Source organism: Protopterus annectens, chromosome 13.part0 (assembly GCF_019279795.1).
Source record: "Protopterus annectens isolate FY-2018-M chromosome 13.part0, PAN1.0, whole genome shotgun sequence".
NCBI classification, from domain to species: Eukaryota; Metazoa; Chordata; order Ceratodontiformes; family Protopteridae; genus Protopterus; species Protopterus annectens.
The window spans coordinates 411,033,156-411,056,426 of NC_056747.1; the positions used below are offsets into that span (position 1 = coordinate 411,033,156).

Here is a 23,271-nt window from a genome sequence, read left to right on the forward strand (position 1 = left end):
GGGCCTCTGGAAACTCAAGGTATTGGACACTCGGAAATCAATCCCTCAGATGGGTCCAGAGCCGCTGAGCAGGCATCGGCTTTTGAGGATGTCTTCAGACCTACACAACTATATGTTAAGCCATCTTCAGCTTCAAAGACAAAGACTAAAGCAGCTCTAAAGACAAAGAAACAAGTACAGAATTCTCCTATTCAGACTTCCATGCCTAAAAAGCAGATGCTCAAAATGGCCGAAGACCTAATTACTTTGATCAGGGACTTCCATCCTCCTCCTGAAAAGAGGCCTAGGCAAGAGACAGAGTATGATTCTTCTGATCAGGTATCTATTTCCTCTGATTTCTCCTCTGAACAGGATTACTCCATGCTTTCCTATGAGGATTCTGATGCTGAAGAATCCATTCCTTCAGCCTCTCCTCCTGAGGACTATTCTTTTGGGGAAACACTGCATACTATGAGGGAGCATTTCCACTGGGAGAGCAAAGATTATTCTGAGTCTAAGAAAAGGCTCAGAGACTTCCTGCTTCTTCCTCAGCACAGACCCCTTGCTATTCCACCTGTTCTAGACATTGTAGTTGATGTATTTTCAGAGGTCCAGAGACCTTGACCCATTGAGAGCTAAAGTGGCTGTTGTGGCTGTCCCCTGACTCTTTACCCCCTGCACCTTACCCCCTGCACCTGCTAAGCCAGACAGATACTACAGGGTCCCGGATTCTCATAAATTCATATATAAAAACCTCGCTGCTGACCCAGAAACTATATCTCAGGGTCCCAAGGGGGTTAAAGCTTCCACTGCAAAAAACCCTGTCCCCTCTGATAGGGATTCTAGGGCTCTAGACAGATGGGGGGAAAAAAGTTTACACTTCTGCCACCCTGGTTGTAAGGGCTTTAAATTGTCAATTTCATATGCTTAAATATCAGCAATATTTAATTTCCCTACTTAAACAGAAAATGTTGACAAATTCTGAATGTTCAGAGAACAAGGAATTGCAGGATTTATTGCATGCAACTGAACAAGTGGGAAAGCATACTTTGCAATGTGGTTGATTCACTGGAGGCCTCTTGCAGGGCCGCTGTTACAGGTTCTGTTATTAGAAGGCGTGCTTGGTTAAAAGAACAAAATCTGCCTGATCATGTTAAAGCAAAATAATTAGATGCACCATTACAGCATGATACTTTGTTTGGTACTAAAGCAGAAGAGGTGTTGAAAAAATTGGAGGATAAAGCAAAATCCATTCAGACAGTCAAGGATTTCTTACAGGTACAGACACCCAGGTTTAGCAGGAACTGGCCTTCTAAAAATTGGTCCTTTCCAGTCTTAGACCACAAAGAGGCAGATATAGGTGTCCCAGAGGCAGATCTCAGCCCCATGGCTCATACAGGTCTAAACAATGGTGTGCTCCTACCTCCAAAAGCAGATAAGACAAATCACAGCCTTACAGGAAACAGTCCCAATGACGTTCCTCTACCAGTTCCAAGCAGTTTTCTTTTGACAGCCCCCTTAGGGGGAAAACTAGCACTTTTTTCATCAAATTGGCAAATGGTTACCCAAGACAAATGGGTTCTGAACATAGTGTCCCAAGGCTACAAGTTCCATTTTCGCACTCTACCAAGGTCAAAGGGCATGCCAGACCTGCCACACAATCAGTGGGCAGAGGCACAAAAACAAATTACAGTCCTCATGGACATGAGGGCCATTCAGCAAGTACCACATCAAGAGCAGGGACAAGGATTTTACTCCAGACTTTTCCTAGTACCCAGGAGGGACAAAACCTGGAGACCAATTCTGGACCTGTCTATACTAAATACGTTTCTGGAAGTTCCAAAATTCAAGATGTTGACTCTTCAGCAGCTACTGCCCATGCTGGCAAGAGGGCTTGGCTCGTAACTTTGGACCTAAAAGAGGCATACCTGCATGTCCCAATCAGGCAATCTTGCAGTGGATACCTCAGATTCATAGCTGGCTCAATGCATTACCAATTCTCTGCACTGCCCTTTGGCTTATCTACTGCGCCCAGGGTCTTTACAAAATGCCTGGCACCAGTAATTGCATTTTGCAGACAAAAAGGAATTCAAATATATCCCTACTTGGACGACTGCCTAATTCAAGCAGAGAACAAAGACACTCTTCTAAAGGATCTGGTGTTTGTGAAAAGATTACTAATTGGCCTAGGGTACACAGTAAATGAAAAGAAATCAAAACTAGTACCCTCTCAAGAGATAATATTCCTGGGTGCAAGCTTAAATACAACTGCCCAGATGGCTTATCTCATGCCAGTCAAGCAAAAACAACTGACTACTTACTTCAAGAAATTGGCAACAAAAACCCACGTATCTGCAAGGAAAGTCCTGCAGGCCTTGGGCTTCATGGCATCCTGCATTCTACTAATTCCATATGCCACACTGCATATGAGGAAACTACAATGGTATCTGAAAAGTGTTTGGACTCAGCATTGCCACAGCCTGGAGACAGTAATTGAACTCATTCTCTGCCTACAACAGGAGTTTCAATGGTGGGCAGAAGCCTGTCACCACAACAATGGTCTGCCATTCAGTTTACCCACAGCCAGACAGACACTGACAACTGATGCATCAGATTATGTCTGGGGGGCCCATATGGCACGAAAATGTATTCAGGGCACATGGCCTGCAAACCAGATGCATCTTCACATCAATCAAAAAGAGATGCTAGCTGTTCAAAATGCCCTGACAGCTTTCAAGGACCTGCTTCATCCGGGACAATTACTGATAAAGACAGACAACACTACGGTCATGTGGTACATAAACAAGCAGGGAGGTACTCATTCCTACCCCCTCTGCAGACAAGCAATGACCTTATGGGACACAGCATTGGCTTTTCAAGTTCACCTGCAAGCACAATTCCTGCTAGGAAAAACAAATACTCTGGCAGACGAACTAAGCAGAAACCTCTTGGATCCCCACGAATGGAAACTGGATCCATAAGTCTTCAGGATGATAATAAGGAAATGGGGATGCCCAGACATAGATCTATTTGCCTCCCCTCACAACTGTCAATTGCAGAGATTTTGCGCAAGGATTTACCACAAGCAAGCATGGAAAGTGGGCGCCCTATCATTCAGCTGGAAAAATCTAACCTCTCCTTCCCAGAGTACTCCTAAAGGTCAGACAAGAGAGGCCAAAAATTATTCTAATTGCACCAGACTGGCCACGCCAGCACTGGTACCCAATCCTAAAGAGCTTGTCTCAAGGTCCAGCATGGATATTGCCTCAAACTTCTCACTTGCTGACCCAACAAAACAATGAGATCCTGCACAGCCAAATCAGGACCTTAAATCTGGCAGCATGGCGGATAATGTAGCCATTCAGAAAACTCCTCTTTCAAAAGCTGTTGTGGATGTTATCTTGTAGGCCAGGAGGCCCAGTACCAGAAAATCTTATGCAGAAAAATGGAAGAGATTCTGTGCCTGGAACCAGGAACAAGGCATTGACACGTCTGTACCAAATATTCCTCAGATTTTACAATACCTAACTGAGATGCTGAACAAAGACCTTTCTTTCTCATCAGTTAATATTCATGCCTCTGCCATTTCTGCACATTACAATACGGAACCACCTATCTTTTCTCATCCTTTAATAAGGCAGTACCTCAGAGGGGCCAAAAACATTAGGCCTCCAAGGAGACCACCAATTCCGGCCTGGGACCTCAATTATATTTTGGAAAAACTCACACTGCCTCCTTTCGAGCCAGCATCAACAGCGGATATTAAATTCTTATCCTGGAAAACGGCTCTGCTCCTAGACATAACCTCTGCAAGGCGAGTCTCGGAGTTACAAGCACTCATGGCTGTGGAACCATTCATCATTTTTCATCCAGACAGGGTTTCTCTGAGGACAAACCCTACATTTATGCCTAAGGTGGTGTCCAGTGTGACCCTCAATCAAACCATTCACTTGCCTACCTTTTTCCCAAATCCACAGAACAAGGGTGAGAAAATTCTGCATTCTTTGGACATACATAGGCAGTTACGCTTCTACTTGGACAGAACTAAAGCTTTCAGAAAGACTGAGCAACTTTTAGTGTCATATGCTGCAGGATCACAAGGAAAGGCCATCTCAAAACAGACTGTTTCTAAATGGATAGGCCATTGCATCCGTTTCTGCTATTCTCAGCATGGCAAATCAGTGCCTAAGGGCATTAGGCCTCATTCCACCAGAGCAGCAGCCACTTCAGCAGCCTTCCTCAGAGGAGCACCAACCAAAGAAATCTTAGAGGCTGCAACTTGGAGGTCAGTGCACACCTTTACAAAGCACTACCACTTGCCTCTCTACTCTAAGTCCAGAGCAGGCTTCGCCACTGCAGTTCTGCAGGGCCTCATAACCTCTCCTAATTCTATTTAGCCCAGCCACCCATCCTCAGCTTTGGGATTCAACGCAAGAGTAATGACTGCAACAGTGAAACAAGATGAACATAGTACATTTGTGTACCTACCATAAATGTAGATGTTCGAGTGTATTCACTGTTGCAGTCCAGGTTACCCACCCACCATCCCCCTTCTCTTTGCTGGGACTTTCTGCACTTCTCTATCCTATACAACCTTTTTGGTGTATTTGCTTGTAGATGAAGGAAATGTTATTTTTGTGCATGCATTTCTTATTGCTATATTTTTCAGCCTACCTATTTTGGGGCACCTGACATCTGGGGCAAGAAAAACTGAAGAAAATGGCATTGGCTGCATCTTTTATACCCCTGGCGCACTGATGTCAGGGAAGAGGCGACAGCAACCGACGCTGGACCTAGACTTTGGAATTCTGGCCGACTGCGGGTAGCCTGCCAGCAGGATAACCCAAGAGTAATGACTGCAACAGTGAATACACTCGAACATCTACATTTATGGTAGGTACACAACTGTACTGTTTAGACTATGCCTCTATAAAAGTGTCTGCTTTTACTGTTTCAGCCTGTCCTTGTGAATCTACCCCTCATACTGCAGACCTTCAGTCAAATAGTTCCTCAGAGGGTCATCTACCTTAGACCACCTAGAAAACATTTGCTACACCCTGGGATCTCAACTGTGGGCTAAAAGAGCGTACTATAGCCCCTTTTGAAGTAGTTACTTCAGTCCTCCTACATTGTGTATCCTGGAAGATGCTGTTTTTGGGAGCTCTTCTGAACTGCAAGCCCTAATATATAAAGAAGATTTTGTGGTATTTCACTATGACAGAGTATCTTTGCATACCATCCCCACCTTTATAGCTAAGATAGTATCAGAAATTACTTTTATTCATGATATTCAATCACCATTTTCTTTCCTACAGTCTCAGAACTTGAGGAAAAGGACTGTTCCACATTCCTTTGATGTGTATTAGAGGCAGCTGAGATGTTACTTGCATAGAATAAAGGAATTCAGAAAGTCTGTTCAGCTGTTTGCCTCTTTTTTTGAAGTGTAAAGTGTGCAGACTTGTTAGTAAGCAGACCTTAAATAAATAGTTAGCATATTGCATTTACTTCATTACTTGCACCTTGGTAAACCTATTCCAGGTCAGATCAGGGCACTACTGCTACCACAGCCTTCCTTAGGGAAGATGTTCATCGTGTTTCACTATTGCAGTCATTACACTTGGGTTATCCTGCTGGCAGGCTATCCGCAGTCGGCCTGAATTCCAAAGTCCTTGTCCGGCGTCGGTTGCTGTCGCCTCTTCCCTGACGTCAGTGCGCCAGGGGAATATAAGATGCAGCCGACGCCATTTTCTTCAGTCTTTCTTGCCGCGCAGTGCCCGAAGCAAAAGCAGTTCACAAGTGCCAGTTGGCTGACTCCTGAGATTTTTGAAATTGAATTTCAGATCCAAAGTTTTCAATAAAGCTAAGTACCCTGTTGGGGAAACTTTTTCTTGCTCTAGACCGATGTCAGTAAAAGTTAACAATGTGGGAAGCAAATACCTCATAAGGATTTTCATTCTTACTGTATTCCTTGCCTAGGCCCTGACCACGACATTGCTAGTTGTCGGTTTTGTGCTAGATTCAACCAACACACTATTAAGTGCCGGTTCGATTTTGCTTTACATTACTTTGGCCAAAGGTTTAACTATATAATGCTGTTGGAACAACCGACAACCGGAGTTCATAAAAAGCGCTAGAACAAAGAAAAGGACAGGCATCCGAGGTCCAAAACCAACAACGAAGCCTCTTCTAGCCCAGTTGTGGGTTCGCTGGTTCTCAGTGAGGCGCTTTCGCAGCCCCTGACACCCGCTACCTCAGAGCCACAGGCTGCCTCCGACTCCCACGTGGAGACATCTAGGCCTCTGGAAACTCAAGGTATTGGGCCTACAGAAACTATTCCCTCAGATGGGTCCGGAGCCGCTGAGCAGGCATCGGCTTCTGAGGGTGTTTTCAGACCTACACAGCTTACTATAAAGACCACTTCAGCAGCCAAGGCAAAGTCTAAAACACCTTTAAAGACAAAGAAACAAGTACAGCATTCTGCTGAACAGTCATCCATGCCAAAGAAACAGATGCTTAAAATGGCCGAGGACCTAATTACTTTGATCAGGGGTTCCCATCCCCCTCCTGATAAAAGGCCTAGGCAAGACACTAACTGTTACTCCTCTGACCAGGTTTCTATTTCTTCTGATTCCTCTTCAGAACAGGGATATTCTCTTCCTCCCTATGAGGACTCTGACGCTGAAGAATCTATCCCTTCAGCCTCTCCTCCTGAGGACTACTCTTTTGGGGAAACCCTGCACACCGTGAGGGAGCATTTCCATTGGGAGAGCCAGGATTATTCAGAATCCAAGAAAAGGCTCCGAGACTTTCTTTTATTGCCTCAGCACAGACCTCTTGCTATCCCCCCTGTACTAGATATTGTTGATTATGTATTTTCTGAATCCAGTTTGTCTCCTGATTCTTTACCCCCTGCACCAGTTAAGCCAGATAAGGTACTACAGGGTTCCAGATTCTCATAAATTTCTTTATAAAAACCCTGCTGCTGATCCAGAAACAATTTATCAGGGTCCCAAAGGGGTCAAGGCTTCCACTGCAAAAAACCCTGTTCCCTCTGATAGGGATTGTAGAGCACTGGACGGATGGGGGAAAAAGTTTACACCTCTGCTACTTTAGCTGTAAGGGCTTTAAACTGCCAGTTTCACATGCTTAAATATCAACAATACCTAATGTCTTTGCTAAAACCGAAAATGCTTACAAGCTCTGAATGTCCTGAGAACAAGGAAATGCAGGATTCATTGCATGCAGCTGAACAAGTGGGAAAGCATACTTTGCAATGTGGTTTTGAGTCATTAGAGGCTTCTTGTAGAGCCGCAGTTACAGTTTCTGTCATTCGAATGCATGCTTGGTTAAAAGAACAGAGTTTACCTGATCATGTTAAAGCAAAATTATTAGATGCTCCATTACTGCATGATACTTTGTTTGGTGTTAAGGCAGAAGAGGTGTTAAAGAAAATGGAGGATAAAGAAAAATCAATGCATACAGTAAAGGATTTCTTACAGGTTCAGCCACCCAGATTTAGCAGGAACTGGCCTTCTAAAAATTGGTCCTTTCCAGTGTCAGACAGGCCACAACGAGGCAGATACAGATGCCCAAAAGGCAGATCTCAGCCCCAAGGCTCATACAGACCTGAACAATGGGATGCTTCAGCCCCCAAAGGCGGAGAAGACAAATCACAACCTTATAGAAAACAGTCTCAATGACTTTCCTCTACCAATGCCAAGCACTTACCTTTTGGCAGCACCCTTAGGGGGAAAACTAGCACTTTTTCTCACAAAATTGGCACATGATCACCCAGGACAAATGGGTACTGAATATTGTTTCTCAGGGTTACAGGTTCCACTTTCACACCCTACCAAGGCCAAAAGGTATGCCAGACCTGCCACTCAATCAATGGGCAGAGGCACAAAAACAAATTTCTGCTCTCATGGACATGAGGGCTATTCAAAAAGTACCACAGCAAGAGCAGGGACAAGGATTTTAGTCAAGACTTTTCTTGGTACCCAGAAAGGACAAAGCCTGGAGACCAGTACTGGATCTGTCTATTCTAAATACTTTCCTGGATGTTCCAAAATTCAAAATGTTGACACTGCAGCAACTTCTACCCATGCTGGGCAAGAAGGCTTGGCTAGTTACTTTGGACCTCAAAGAGGCATACCTGCATGTCCCAATTAGACAATCTTGCAGAAGATACCTCAGATTCATAGCTGGCTCAATGCATTACCAATTCACTGCACTGCCCTTTGGCTTATCTACTGCACCCAGGGTCTTCACAAAATGCCTGGCACCAGTAATTGCATTTTGCATACAAAAAGAAATTCAAATATATCCCTACTTGGACGACTGCCTTATTCAAGCAGAGAGCAAGGACATTCTACTAAAGCATCTGGCATTTGTAAAAAGATTACTAATTTGCCTAGGGTACACAGTAAACGAAAATAAATCAAAACTAGTGCCCTCTCAAGAGATAATATTCCTGGGTGCAAGCTTAAATACATCTGTCCAGATGGCTTATCTCACGCCAGACAAACAAAGGCAACTGACTCATTACTTTCAAATGATGGCAACAAAGACCCAGCTACCTGCAAGAAAAATTCTGCAGGCTTTGGGCTTCATGGCATCCTGCATCCTACTAATTCCATATGCAAGACTGCATATGTGGAAGCTACAATGGTATCTAAAAAGTGTTTGAACTCAACATTGCCACAGCCTGGAAACAATAATATTCCCTGCCTGCAACAAGAGTTTTGATGGTGGGCACTGGCCTGTCACCACAACAAGGGACAGCCATTCACTTTACCCACAGCCAGGCAGACACCAACAACAGATGCATCGGATTATGCCTGGGGGGGCACACATGGCGGGAAAATGTATTCAGGGCACGTGGCCCGCAGACCAAATGCATCTTCGTATCAATCAAAAACAGATGCTAGCTGTACAGAATGCCCTGACAGCCTTCAAGGATCTACTACATCCAGGACATCTATTGCTAAAGACGGACAATACTACAGTCATGTGGTACATAAACAAGCAAGGGGGCACACATTCCTACCCCCTCTGCAGGCAAGCATGACTGTGGAACACAGCACTGACCTATCAAGTACATCTGCAGGCACAATTCCTGCCAGGAAAGAAAAATACTCTGGCAGACGAACTAAGCAGAAACCTCATGGACCCTCACGAATGGAAACTAGATCCACAAGTCTTCAGCATGATAACAAGGAAATGGAGATGCCCAGACATAGATCTGTTTGCCTCCCCTCACAACTGCCAACTACAGAGATTCTGCACAAGGACTTATCACTCACAAGCATGGAAGGTGGATGCTCTATCATTCAGCTGGAAAACCCTAACAGTTTATGCCTTTCCAACACTGCCTCTCCTCCCCAAGGTACTCCTAAAAGTCAGACAAGAGAAGCCAAATATGATTCTGATTGCCACAGACTGGCCACGCCAGCACTGGTACCCAATCCTAAAGAGCTTGTCTCAAGGCCCAGCCTGAACTTTACCTCAAATTCCTCATCTTCTGATCCAATAAAACAATCAGATCTTGCACAGCCAACTCAGAACCTTAAATCTGGCTGCATGACGAATAATATAACCACTCAGAACACACCTCTCTCTCTAAAGCAGTTATGGATGTCATTTTGGAAGCTAGGAGGCCCAGCACCAGGAAATCTTATGCAGAAAAATGGAAGAGATTCTGTGCTTGGAACCAGGCACAAGGACTTGAACCGCTTGTTCCAAATGTTCCTCAGATTTAAAAATACCTAACTGAGATGCTGGACAAAGGCCTATCCTTCTCATCAATTAAGATCCATACCTCTGCCATTTCAGCTCATTACAATACGGAACCTCCTATTTTCTCACATCCACTGCTAAGACAGTACCTCAGAGGGGCAAAAAACATAAGACCCCCAAGGTGAGCACCGATACCTACATGGGACCTCAACTTTGTCTTGGAAAAGCTCACACTGCCTCCTTTTGAACCAGCCAATACAGCTGATACAAAATTCTTATCATGGAAAACTGCTCTGTTCCTAGCAATAACTTCAGCAAGAAAAGTCACAGAGTTACAGGCATTAATGGCAGTGGAACCTTTTATCATTTTTCATCCGGACAGGGTTTCTCTAAGGACAAATCCAACATTTATGCCAAAGGTAGTATCTAGTGTGGCTCTTAACCAAACCATTCATTTGCCAACTTTTTATCCAAATCCCCAGAATAAAGGGGGGAGACCTCTGCACTCTTTGGACATACACAGGCAGCTATGCTTCTACTTGGATAAAACAAAAGCTTTCAGAAAAACTGAGCAACTTTTTGTGTCATATGCTGCAGAATCACAAGGAAAGACTATTTCAAAATGGATAGGACACTGCATTCGTTTCTGCTATGCACAGCATGGAAAATCAGTGCCTAAGAATATTAGGCCACATTCTACCAGGGCAGCAGCCACTTCAGCAGCCTTTCTCAGAGGAGTATCAACCAAGGAAATTTTGGAGGCTGCAACTTGGAGTTCAGTGCACACTTTTACCAAGCACCATCACTTACCCCTTTACTCTAAATCCAGAGCAGGCTTTGCCACTGCAGTTCTGCAGGGCCTCATAGCCACTCCTAATCCTATTTAGACCCAGCCACCCAACCTCAGCTTTGGGATTCAACCCAAGTGTAATGACTGCAACAGTGAAACACTATGAACATAGTACAGTTGTGTACCGACCATAAATGTAGATGTTCGAGTGTATTCACTGCTGCAGTCCAGGTTACCCACCCACCATCCTCCTTTCTTTGCTGGGTCTTATCTATACTTCTCTATCCTATACAACCTATGTGGTGTATTTGCTTATAGATGAAGGTATTGTTTATTTTAGTGTATGTTTTTTATAAGCAGTATGTATTGCCTACCTTCTTGGGGGCACCTGACATCTGGGACAAGAAAAACTGAAGAAAATGGCGTCAGCTGCATCTTATATTCCCCCTGGAGCACTGACGTCAGGGAAGAGGCGAAAGCAACCGACGCCGGGCCAGGACTTTGGAATTCAGGCCAACTGCGGGTAGCCTGCCAGCAGGATAACCCAAGTGTAATGACTGCAACAGTGAATACACTCGAACATCTACATTTATGGTAGGTACACAACTGTACTTTCTGAAAGCCTTTGTAGAAACGGCTATCTGGTCTTCTTTCCACACCTTTTCTAAACACTAAACTGGGATCAGCTTTTAGGGCCAGGACAGAGTTTGCTTCTGCTGTCCTTCACAGCATTAGTTCCAAGTGACTGGTTTCTTCCTTCCAATAATTTTGGGTTTTGGGAATATTCCCAAATGTGAGGACTATAACAGTAACTATTAAAAATGAGTGTAGTACAGTTGTCTTTAGTAATATACCATAAATACAAGTTGAGTACATACACCGTTGTAATCAAAGTACCCTCCTCCCCCTTCCCCCTCTCCTGCACTGATTTGATTGTTGCTGTTTGGATTTGTTCCCAGTACATGCCTTTTTCCTCACCTTACCACTGTGTCTCCAGCCCTCCTTTTGTCTGCCTACCACATGGAAAGTGGGACTGGGGTTTTATGGAGTGGGCCTGGAGCTGTACCATCTGGTTTACTGTGACTCTGGTGCTTGGGTCTTTCCCTAGCCATTGCGCAAACAGGAAAGTGCTGAGGGTGGCATTGGCTGACATGCCCTTTATTATACCACTGGTGTACGGAAGCATCATCAGCTGAAGCCCTGGGGAAGGGTAGAGCTCTGGAAGTCAGGATTTGGCTAAAGGCTGCCTGTAGGAAGGATTTCTCAAATATAAGCACTGCAACAGTGAATCAACTTTGAACATCTACATATTTAAGTTTCTAACACAGCTGTATTTTATTTTGGCTTAATTTGCCTTTAGAGTTCTGAGTTTGTGTAAGATCATGCCATGGGGTTTAATAAAATGCTTTGGCTAGAACAGAGAGTACTACAGCAGATAAATCTTCATCCAGGGTGACAGTCACATAGAAATTGGTGAGGTTAAGCGTGCAAGATCTACTTTTGAGAAAATTATACTAGGTCTGGTCGTGGAAAATAGTTTACATGGGCCTACCTGAGTAAATTATTGGATGATTATCTATATCACCTTGAACAAAGTGAAGGAGATGCAGATAGATCTGTAATTATATGAGTGTGTGGAAGGGGTTCTTTTGTTGGTTAGGATTACAGTAGCCTGTTAACAGATACGAGGGATGTAGCTAATTTTTAAAGCTCTTTTAAAAATGCAAGTAAGGTAAAATATGCTCCAAATTTGTATTCTGGTGTGTTAGCTGTGCCTGTTGGCCCTGTTATGAAAATATAATGGTGTTAAATCAAACAACATTCTTATTCTTCCTCTTCATTCTTAGCAGTGGTTATACAAGGCTTTATTATTGTCAATGTCATAATGGCAAGATCTGAAGTTGTTAATCTTCTTCCATTCCTCACTGATGGCTACGGTTCCGAACCCTTGGAACCGAGTCGGCCAAATACCAAGCTAGTGTACAGCAAACTCTCGAGCCATGCTACTACCCACAATGCCCTTTATCCCATACCTCAGATCTTGTTTGCCACACAGCCATATAGCAGCGTTTTCACCAAGCTCTCCAGCTAAGTAGTCTTGACTTATTTAAACTGTGTATTTCTCCAATAATTTCTCTACTAGTATCTTTCTTATAGTCTAGCTCTACTCACAGGTAATCCTTTTCTTACCATTGTTGGTATTTTCTTGCCTTTTCTTTACTTTTTACCACCCTCGTGGTAACTCTTCATACCATTGCTGGTAGTCTGGCCTTTTTCTCCTTCTCTTCTGTCTGAGTGAGTGCTAGTATGTCTGAGAAAAAGGGTACTTCAGGTTTTAAACACTGCACGTCATGCAGTGATAAATTACAGAACAGCGACTTGCATTTTAAATGCGTCTATTATTTGGGTGTTTCGCACCTTTCTGCGACTCCCCCATGTGATATTTGTGCGAGTTTTAGTCAACAGACGTTGAATGTACGGCGCAACAAGTTGATTTTGAAAGGATTGCTTCCTCTCCTTTCTCAGAGGCTATTTCTGCGGAGGTCTCAACCCCTCCAATCAAGGATAAGAAGCATCCCCGCTCAGACCCCTCTTCTCCAGCCGGTGACAGGGGCAAAAATCATTGATCTAAGGCCTGTAGATCTTCCTCCGAGCATCGGCTCACTGCCTCGGTGCCACCAATTTTGGCGCCGAGCGCAGTTTCTGGGAAGTCTGAATTGTCTGTTCTGGGCTCGGCACCGACGACTACTGAACTGCTGATTACTTCGGTTCCGACCAGTCTGGTTCTGGACATTTCGGCACCGGCCCCGACCTCGGATCCGATTTTGACTACTACTCCGATTGTGACTTCGGCTCCTAGTTCCCTCTCGGTGCCGACCTTACCGTTTACACAATTCAAATCAGAATCCTCGGCTTCGTTGAGTTCCTTACCACGGACCAGGTATTCGTCATCTGTGGATCCGTTTGCCTGGCAAGCCTACATTCCCTTTCTGGATGGCCTGAATTCACTTCCAGGGTATCGGTTCGGTCTGCCAGGAGCATGTCAGAAATGGACATTGTTCGTCTCGTGGATCAGGTATTGACTGCAAGAGGAATCTCCAGACCCTGTTCCACTCCGGGTGTTTGGATTTTTCCTCCTTCTACTCCTTTGTATTTTCCAGATGGGGATCTTTCGGCTTCATGGCCCCCTTGCCCATTGCTTTCAATGGGACCCCTTCCTTCAGCACCGACTACTATGAATCCTGAAGCATCTAAGCCCTGGTGGGTGTCAGTTCGACAGCCCACCTTAGTCAACCCCTTGCTTCGGGGGTGGAATATTCAGTTCTGACCCCGGCACCGATGGCCTTTTCGGTTCCCGTCATGGATCCGAGCGTTATATCCACACCGAACCCGTCTCAAGCTCCAGTCTTGGAGGTGGGCTATTCGGAGCGGGCTGTGACCCCTGTTCCAATTCAGTCCTCTTCGGTTCTGGGCTCCCATCCCTCTTCGGGTGGGCCCACCTTCCGGATTATGGAAAGGGCACTGACGGCTAGCAATCCTCCTCCTTCAGCTCCGCCTTTGGTCCCCCCCCCCTAACTCAGCCATCGCCAGCCCTTAGCAGGGGACCACTCATCCAAAGCACCCCTCTCTCAGAGGCCTTTTCGGACATTCCCACCGCAGAGCCCCATCGGAAGAGGGTGCAAAAGGAAACACATGGACTCACCTGAAGAGTCCCTTACTGAGGATACAGATTACGATGATGGGGAATGTTCCCCTAGATCACCCCCTGATGATGTTTCCTTTGGGGACATCTTGGAGATTTTGAGTCAGTGGGGTGACTGGAAATCTTCCACCCCTTCCCAGGAGAAATCCGTATTCCTACAAGCTTTCCGTTCCCGGCCTACTAAGTTCTGGGTGACCCCTCCTGCAGATGAGTTGGTCAAATTCATCGTACAGCGAGCGTGGAAGACTCCGGATTCAGTAGAAGCTATCCCCAGGAGATCAGGCAAAGTACTTTATCCTCCAGTGGATCAACCCCATTGGGCAAAAGGCTTGCCAGTAGACGCTGTAGTGGTGGCGGCGGCCACAAAGAAGGACTTGGCAGAAGAGAGTCCTGCTGTTCATCCGCTCAACAGGGAGTCCCGTGCGGTGGACAGGTTAGGGAAGTGAGTTTTTGCTGCAGTGACCTTTGCCGTGTGTTCGCTGAATTTCTTGGCAGACTTTACAAGACTCCAGAGAGACCTTATTTCTGAACTCTCTGGTAGCCTCGTGGGTCAAGTGTCGGATGGAGCACGTGATAAAAAGTGGCTTCCCAACTTGCCACCCTTGAAGCGATCTCGAATTCCTCCATGAGGTTGCTCTCCCACGCAACCGAAGGAGCAGCCAGAGCAGCAGGCGCTGGCGTGGTTGTCCGACGTCATGCCTGGATGCGCATTTCTGACCTGCCGGATTCCTTCAAGTCTTCCTTTTTGAACGCCCCTATTGAGCCGTCCGTGCTCTTTGGTTCTAAGGTCAAGGATACTCTGGCCAGGTGCGAGCAGGATGGAAAGACCTTGTCTGCCGTGGGCCTGCGCTTCTCCAAACCTCTGCGTTCCTTCTCCAGGAGCCAGAGGAGTGGAAAGTTGTGGCACAAGAAGTCGCAAGGTTTCTTTCGTGACGCACGTGGCGAGGACTCCTCCAGAGGCAGAGGGGAGTCAGACGGTGGAAGATCACCCTTTAGGGGCAGAGGGGGTTACTGGAATCGGGGCTCCAGATATTCTTTCTCTGGTAGGCCCTATCAGTGCTCCTGAAGCATTACCCGATTGCTTTCCTCTGGAAGTAGTCGGGGCACGTTTCTCTCTGCACCAAGCAGCCTGGTCTTCCATTACCGACAATCTATGGGTGCAGAGAATTATCACCAGAGGCTATCACATTCCCCTCAAATCCTTTCCAAGACCTCTGTTCTCCCTTCCCGATGTTCCACCCAGTCAAAGGGAGGAGGCAGCTTCCGAAATCAAGAAGCTTCTTCTAAAGTGAGTCATCCAAAAGGTCCCCCCAGATCAATGTGGATTAGGGTTCTACTCCAGACTCTTTTTGGTGCCAAAAAAGACAGGGGACTGGAGGCCCATCCAGGATCTCGGTCGTTTGAATGAGTCAGTTATACAGACCAAGTTCCGCATGGTCACTATTTAGTCCATCTTTCCTGCCTTTAGGAGGGTGTGTGGATGTGCTCTGTAGATCTCCGGGATGCGTATTACCACATCAAAATGGACAAACGCTCCAGGAGACTTTTGCGCTTCTGGTTGGGAGCCAATCATTTTCAGTTCAAAGCCCTGCCTTTCGGTCTCTCAATGGCCCCCCCAAAGTGTTCACGAAATGTCTAGCAATGGAGACAGCTCACTTGAGACTTCACGGATTCCAGGTGTTTCCTTATCTGGACGATTGGCTCCTCTCCGCCCCCACCGAGCATCTACTGACCAGGGCCCTTTGCCACACTGTCTCTGGCGGAGACTGTGGTTATTACTATCAACTGGGAAAAATCAAACCTTCAGCCCTCACAACAACTGGAATTTATAGGGGCTATGTTCAACACTCAGCTCGGCCTAATATCTCTTCCTCATCACAGGCTCTTAAGACTGAGAACACAAGTGCAAGTGATACTCGACCGCAGGAAAGTGTCTGCAAGGGAAGTTCTGCAGGCTCTGGGTTCCATGACGGCAGCCATTCCCATTGTTCCATTCGCCAGGCTTCATATGCGCCTGTTACAGTGGCTTCTTCAAACTCAGTGGATACACAGTCATCATCCCTTGAACGCACTAATCCTCCTCACCGATCTCTGCAAACAGGATCTCCTCTGGTGGATGAGAATGGACAAAAGTCTTTGGTGTCGCCCCTTTCAACCTCTTCAGCCCAGTGCCACGGTGACTACGGATGCTTCCCTGATAGGGTGGGGGGCCATTTTCAGGGAAAATCTATTCAAGGCACGTGGTCTCCTCTAGAAGTCGACTTACACATCAACGTTCTAGAGTTCAGAGCAGTGTTACTGGTGTTACAAGCTTTCCACCCTCTTCTTCCTCTTGGACCGATTGGTATCCAGTCCGACAACATGTCTGTGGTCTGGTACATCAGCAAGCAGGGAGGGACCAGATATTAGCCCCTTTGCTGCGAAGCTATAAGAATTTGGCAGTGGGCGATAGCTTCCAACTGTTTTCTGATTGCTACACACGTCCCGGGGAGTTCCAGCGTGATTGCAGACAGGCTGAGCAGATGCATCCTGCTTCCTCACAAGTGGTCTCTCAACCCGAGAGTGGCGGAGGAAATTTTCAGCCGCTGGGGCCGGCCTTGCTGCGATCTGTTTGCCTCCCCCTCCAATGCGAAGTGCAGCAGCTACTTTGCCCTCTTTTCTCCTCATTGGGAGTCCCCGAGAGATGCTGTGACTCTCGATTGACCCACGGGTCTCCTGTATGCTTATCCTCCCATCCCTTTGATACCCTTGGTCTTAAGGAAAGCTACTCGGTTGAGAAGCAGAATGATTCTCATTGCTCCATTCTGTCCTCGTCAGGTTTGGTTCCCCTTCCTTCAGCCACACCTGCTCCAACCTCCTTGGATTCTTGACTTCCTTCAGGATCTCATTTCTCACCCCCAAGGGTTGTCATCTCCAAATCTGGCCACGCTCAAACTGACAGCTTGGTTGCTCCACTTCCATTAGTAGCCAGGCTTGAATCACTCTCTTCTTCGGTACGGAATATTATTTTGGCCTCCCACAAACCTTCTGCCAGAAAACTTTATAAAGACAATTGAAAACGTTTTTCCTTGTGGGCACAAGAGCTGTCTCCGGATCCTGTTTCTATTCCAATAGTTACAGTTCTTCAATACCTGACCGAGCTTTTCCTTAACGGGACTTTTGCATCCACGATTCGGGTGCATCTAGCTGCCATTTCCAATTTCCATGATGGTTCAGACAGAATTCCTATTATTTCTTCTCATCTGTGTAAGACCTTCTTGAAGGAGATTTTTCATTCTAGGCCTCCCATTAGGCAACCTGTGGAATCATAGAATCTGTCTAGGGTGCTTCAAACTTTGACCTTACCTCCCTTCGAGCCGGCTGCAACCTGTGATGTGAAGTTTCTGTCCTGGAAGACCTTGTTTCTGGTGGCAGTTACTTCAGCCAGATGTGTATCAGAGCTACAAGCATTATGCATTGAGTCCTTATTTGATTTTCCATAAGGACAGAGTATCACTTCGCACCAATCCCACTTTCTTATCCAAGGTGGTTTCTGAATTCTCTATTAATCAGTCCATTGAGTTGTCTGTGTTTTTCCCTAATTATACCAACAAAGGGGAATACTGTCTCCATTCCTTGGATGTCCACAGACAGTTGCGTTTTTATTTGGACAGGACAAAGTCATTTCGAAAGTCAGATCAGCTTTTTTTTGTTGCCTTTGTGGACTCTAGAAAGGGATGGGCAGTGTCTAAGGTTACCTTGTCTAAATGGCTTAGGGACTGCATCACTTCTGTTTATTCTCTGGAGGAGGAATCAGCTCCTGGCTGCATTAAACCTCATTCCACTAGAGCTGTGGCCTCTTCTGTCGCCTTTCATGCTAGGGCTTCCATGGATGATATTTGTGCAGCTGCCACCTGGGCTAAACCCCATACCTTTATCAAGCATTACAAATTGGATCTGATCTTCAGGGGAAGAGCTGCCTTTGGCTCTGTGGTTCTCTGGAATGTTCTTCCATGAGGGCCACCCAGATTCTGTAGTAACTAGGAACTCGGTCCCATCAGTGAGGAATGGAAGAAGATTAACAACTTCAGATAAAGAAGTTATGCCTTACCATAATGTTCCATCTGAGTTGTTGATCTTCTTCCATTCATCACACCCTCCCACCTTCCCCCGCCAAAGGCTTCTGACGGATCTTCGGGTCATTTTGGTGTTTTAGGGTGTTTGCGCAGAGATGGCCTCTGCCTTTGTTTCTGTTTCTTATATATGTTTCTACTATATGTTCTGCAAACTCGATCTGAGGTATGGGATGAAGGACATTGTGGGTAGTAGCGTGGCTTGAGAGTTTGGTGTATGCTAGCTTGGTATTTGGCCGACTCTGTTCCGAGGGTTCGGAACCATACCCATCAGTGAGGAATGGAAGGAGATCAACAACTCAGATAAAACGTTATGGTAAGACATAACTTCTTCTTTTTTTACCACAAATTAACCTAGTTTTCTTTTCATTCTTTTAGTGAGATTTTGTTTGTTTTCTTCATTCTCCTTGGCCTTGCTAGTTGGGTAAATTTTGAAGGCATTTCATATAAGCCTTCTTTTTGTTTAAAAAAAGTGTTAATTTTGTATCTGTACTCTTTGGGCTTATTGTGGAATTTTCCTTTGTGTTTATTACTCCTAGGAATGAGTTTGTCAATGCATTTGTTTAAAGTGTTGTAGAGTGCCATGAATGATTCACCAGTAGGATGTGAAAGGTGCCATTTATTTGGCGCAAGGTGATTTCTTAAGGCACCATAGTTGCAGTTTGGAAAACCCTTAAAGATGGTGATGTTTTCATTAGAAGTGGTTTGGTATACAAGAACAACATCAAAGCACTGTGGCCATTGTGAAAAGTAGGTGAAGCAAAGATCGACTTGACACAGCTTACAAGCATGTCTGTCAGGATGATACCCAATACGTTAATACTCCTTGTCATTGTTACATATGTGAAATCTGGTATTTTTCAATTTGGTTTAGTAGCATGCAGTTATTTTTTTTTCTGTAGAACTTTTTCAAAATGTTACTACTTGTGGCATAGTTTATCCCTGATGTTTCTCTGAAAGCATTGTATTTATTCCTGTTCTGGAAAAAAAAACAGGCAATGTTAAATAAGGTTCATGAGTCTTTACCATAAAAATTGTCAGATTTTGGGCTTAAACCTTAAACTGGTGTGTTAGGCAGCCTTTTTCATCTGAGTTTGCATTATCTTTGAAGTAAGTTTATATTGGATACTTCTGTTCCACGACAGACAGTCATGACTTCTGTTCCAGACATGCTTTAATGAATTGGCATTTTGGCAGACTTGCCCCCCCCCCCCCCCCCCAATTTCCATCAAGCTATATCTAGGAAATAATTTCTAATAACGTCACTTTATCTCCAGTACCTGTGCCCTTTCCCTGTGAAATTACCATGACGGAGTATAATGATTTGTGATTCCCAGTTGTATTTTTGTATTCCCCTCTCTGTCCCATGACTTAATTTTTGTTATCTACCTTGTCTTCATAAATTTTTCCATGCTCTCATTTCTTTAGAATTACTTATTTATCCTTTGCAAAAAGGCACAAGATTTGAACTTGTTCCTTATTTCATTTCCAGAACTGACCACAAGCTTCTGAGTGCAGTTTAACTAGCAATCTCTTAAGATGATGAACTTCCTTTCTTTCACTGGAAAACCCTCCATGTGCATCATAACCGTCCACATTCTTTCGCTGATGATATTGACATTATATTGCAGCTGTATTGAAATATGACTCCTTTTTACACCTGCCTTTTTCCTACATTCACCTCTTTCACTTTTCTTTGTCTTATAGCAGAAAACAAGTTGCTTCCCTTTAGATTTAGGGAAGAACTGACCAATGGTTGGCCAGATAAATATTTCTAGCTCTGTCGTACTCAATTGGATGTCAGACTTGTGATTTATTTTATGTACTTTTATCCTAGATCCATTGTGCAACATTAGATATCACTGTACACATGAAGCTGGAGTTCACACTGTTGGCCTGATGTGGATCAGCAAACTGCAGAAGTACATTCATTCAGGTATGCCTCTCATTTAGAACTCGTGTAAAACGTTAAAATGCATTATATTTGTCATCTTTTTAGTTCAGAAACACACTGTCTCATGATGTTTTATGCCAGTACAGAGCCATTTCATTTAATTTGAATTAAATTGGTTTGAACTATTGCTTTTTTTACACTTGCATATGAGTAGAAATAAATTATTTGTTTGGTTTGCACTTGTATGAGACCTTGAAGGAAGGCGCTCATGTTTAGGCCTGATGGAGGATGTTGGACTTTGCCTCTTTTCAGGCTCAAGTGAGGAGAATGAATATCAGGAGACAGTTGTCTGTAAGTCCTCATTACCCTCTTCCTTGCTAGTTATTTGTCAGATGACCTATTGTTTCAAGATAGAAAATGAGGCTTACAAGATCCAGTATAGATCAGCTTCATGCTGTTATTACTAACTCCAAGGAAATACTTTAACAAGTCACTGTGGAGGAAAGAGGAATAGCCCTGAATCAGCTAAACCAAAAAGTCTGTTATTTAAACTGGTATTTTACTAGCTTGGAAACACCCCGAGTCTGCTTTTGTGCCCCAAAGAAGCTGGACAACCCTATACATGCACTAATGGAGTGAACTAGTCCCTTACCAGGCATCCTTGAGCTTAAATTGGTGTCATTTCATTTTTTCAGTCTAGTTTAGTTCCCAGAGACCACATTTTGCTACCCTTATACCAAAGCATCTAAAAGTTTGTCTAAGTGTTGCAAGAAAACATTCATCTCTGCAGAGCTGAGGACAAGAGCCCTCAGCTGCTCGTTTCACCTCTCCAAATTCCATTCCTCTCTAATTTATAACGTGCTGGAAAAACTGTATGAATTCCCTGAGCTACCAGTAAGGGGTCAGTTTCCTGTATCTGTCTGTGTTTCTTTGTATGTGGATTTTAGTTTGAAGACTACCTCTGGGTATATTGATGCTGATGATGATTTCAACCTTACCTTCCATGAAACTTTAGGCTAACATATGGGATTCTTTATTTCATAGGTAAGTACTAAGCTAGCAGCCCTTTTGGGCCATTTTAAGCATAGCCAGTTTCCTTTTTAGTGCTTTAATTAGCCTATTCCATTTGTTGTTGCATTGGTCTTACTCATGCCATAGTCAATAATTATATATTAATCCTAGTGTGAATATCTTGGGGCATACCATAGGTAAACTTAGGAGCGGTGTCTATTATTTAGTAGTGCAGATGACAGTCCTGGGGTAAAGTTTATGTTTCCCATGTAGAGATCCAAGTTGTTTGAATATAGACAGGGATAAGCTTGCTTTTACATGGATAGAGTCTTTTCCAGGGCAGCAGTATCCTCTGTGAGCTATACCTGTCTTCCAAATCATTCTGTTGATGCTGTAGAAGAGGTTTGGATGCCTAATCCGAGTATTTCTGATGTCAGTTGACTTGCTGATGTGCAGTAAATCCATCAATATTGGGTTGAAATATGCCTTGTATGCCAGGCACAGGTTCTCTTAACAAGTCTGTAGGATACCGAGTATAGTGACAGGGATGAGTAAGTCCATATAGAACATATGGTTTAGGTCTTGTATCATTTTAGTACAGTATCTCTGAGGGTGTTGCAGTTGTTACATGTGTCTGGACAGATACATGCCAAAGGGGGCATTTATACTGTATTATTGGCCTAATGAGGGGTGAGTAAATGGGGACATTGACATTCCTAGATCTAGACACAGTCCATTTGTTTCTAAGCTGTTCAGTACAGAAGGACTTTCTTACAACAGTGGACGCATGTTGATTGAAAGTTAGGTCACTATCCACATAAGTTTCCAAATCCTGAGCTGCTGGGTAAACTGTTACGGGTGTATGTCAGTGTGGTAGTTCCCCAGGGTAGGTAACTTCCCAAGGGATGCGATAATGCATTTTTGGCATTTAGTTTCATCCCTGATTTTGGAACCAGTTATTTATTAGGACAAATCTTTCTGCTGGATGGCAAAGTCATTTAGGGATTCAGTGACCGCTCCTAACTTGTAGTCTTCTGCAAACATAGCCAGCCAGAGCCCTTTGGTCTTGGCTTTTTCTATAAGAGAGTAGAGAAAAAGGAGAGGTCACAGCACAGAACTCTGGAGGACCACACTAGTTACTTTTCTCTTTGTGGAGGTAACTTTCCCATTTTGATTTTGTGCATGCTGTCTTTGAGCCGTTTAGCTATCCGTCAGATGACATAGGGATTTATTCCCAATTTATTCAGCTTTTCTACTATTTCTGTGTGGAGGATTGTGTCAGAAGCTTAACTAGATTGAAGTATACAGGGCATACTGTTTTACCCTCATCCATTGCTTTGGTGACTTTTTCAAAAAAGTCCACTAGGTTGAATAAGCATGACCTACCTTTGACGAATCCAGACTGAGACAGTTCCAGTGTTTGGAGGTTCCCAATGTCCTTATTGATTGATTTCATAATATTCCTTTCCATGGCTGTGTATGAGGCTGGTCAGACTTATGGTTCTGTAATTGCCTGGGTCTGTGAACGGTCCTGTCTTATGTAGGGGCGTGACTGTAGCTGATGTTCATCGTGTTTCACTGTTGCAGTCATTACACTTGGGTTATCCTGCTGGCAGGCTACCCGGAGTTGACCTGAATTCCAAAGTCCTGGTCCGGCGGGTTGCTGTCACCTCATCCCTGATGTCAGTGCACCAGTGGTATATAAGATGCAGCCGATGCCATTTTCTTCCGTCTTTCTTGCCGCGCAGTGCCCGTAGCAAAAGCAGTTCGCAAGTGCCAGTCAGACGACTCCTGAGATTTTCAAAATCAAATTTCAAATCTGAAGTCTTCAGTAAAGCTAAGTACCCTGTTGGGGAAACTTTTTTCTTGCTCCAGACTGATGTCAGAAAAAGTTAACAATTGTATTTCTTGTGGGAAGCAAATACCTCATAAGGGTTTTCATTCTTACTGTATTTCTTGCCTAGGCCCTGACCACGACGTTGCTAGTTGTCGGTTTTGTGCTAGATTTAACCAACGCACTATTAAGCGTTGGTACGATTTTGCC

General features: G+C 44.6%; 1 protein-coding gene across 2 annotated transcripts in view; it reads left to right on the top strand.

The window, feature by feature from the left end:
- The window catches only part of NUP88 (nucleoporin 88), a 537,460-nt gene that overhangs the window by 395,819 nt on the left and 118,370 nt on the right, over positions 1–23,271 (top strand). For both annotated transcript variants that reach the window (XM_044054045.1, XM_044054046.1), the window contains one exon: positions 20,160–20,258. In XM_044054045.1, the coding sequence (XP_043909980.1) occupies positions 20,160–20,258 (99 nt within the window). The remainder of the gene's footprint in view (positions 1–20,159; positions 20,259–23,271) is intronic.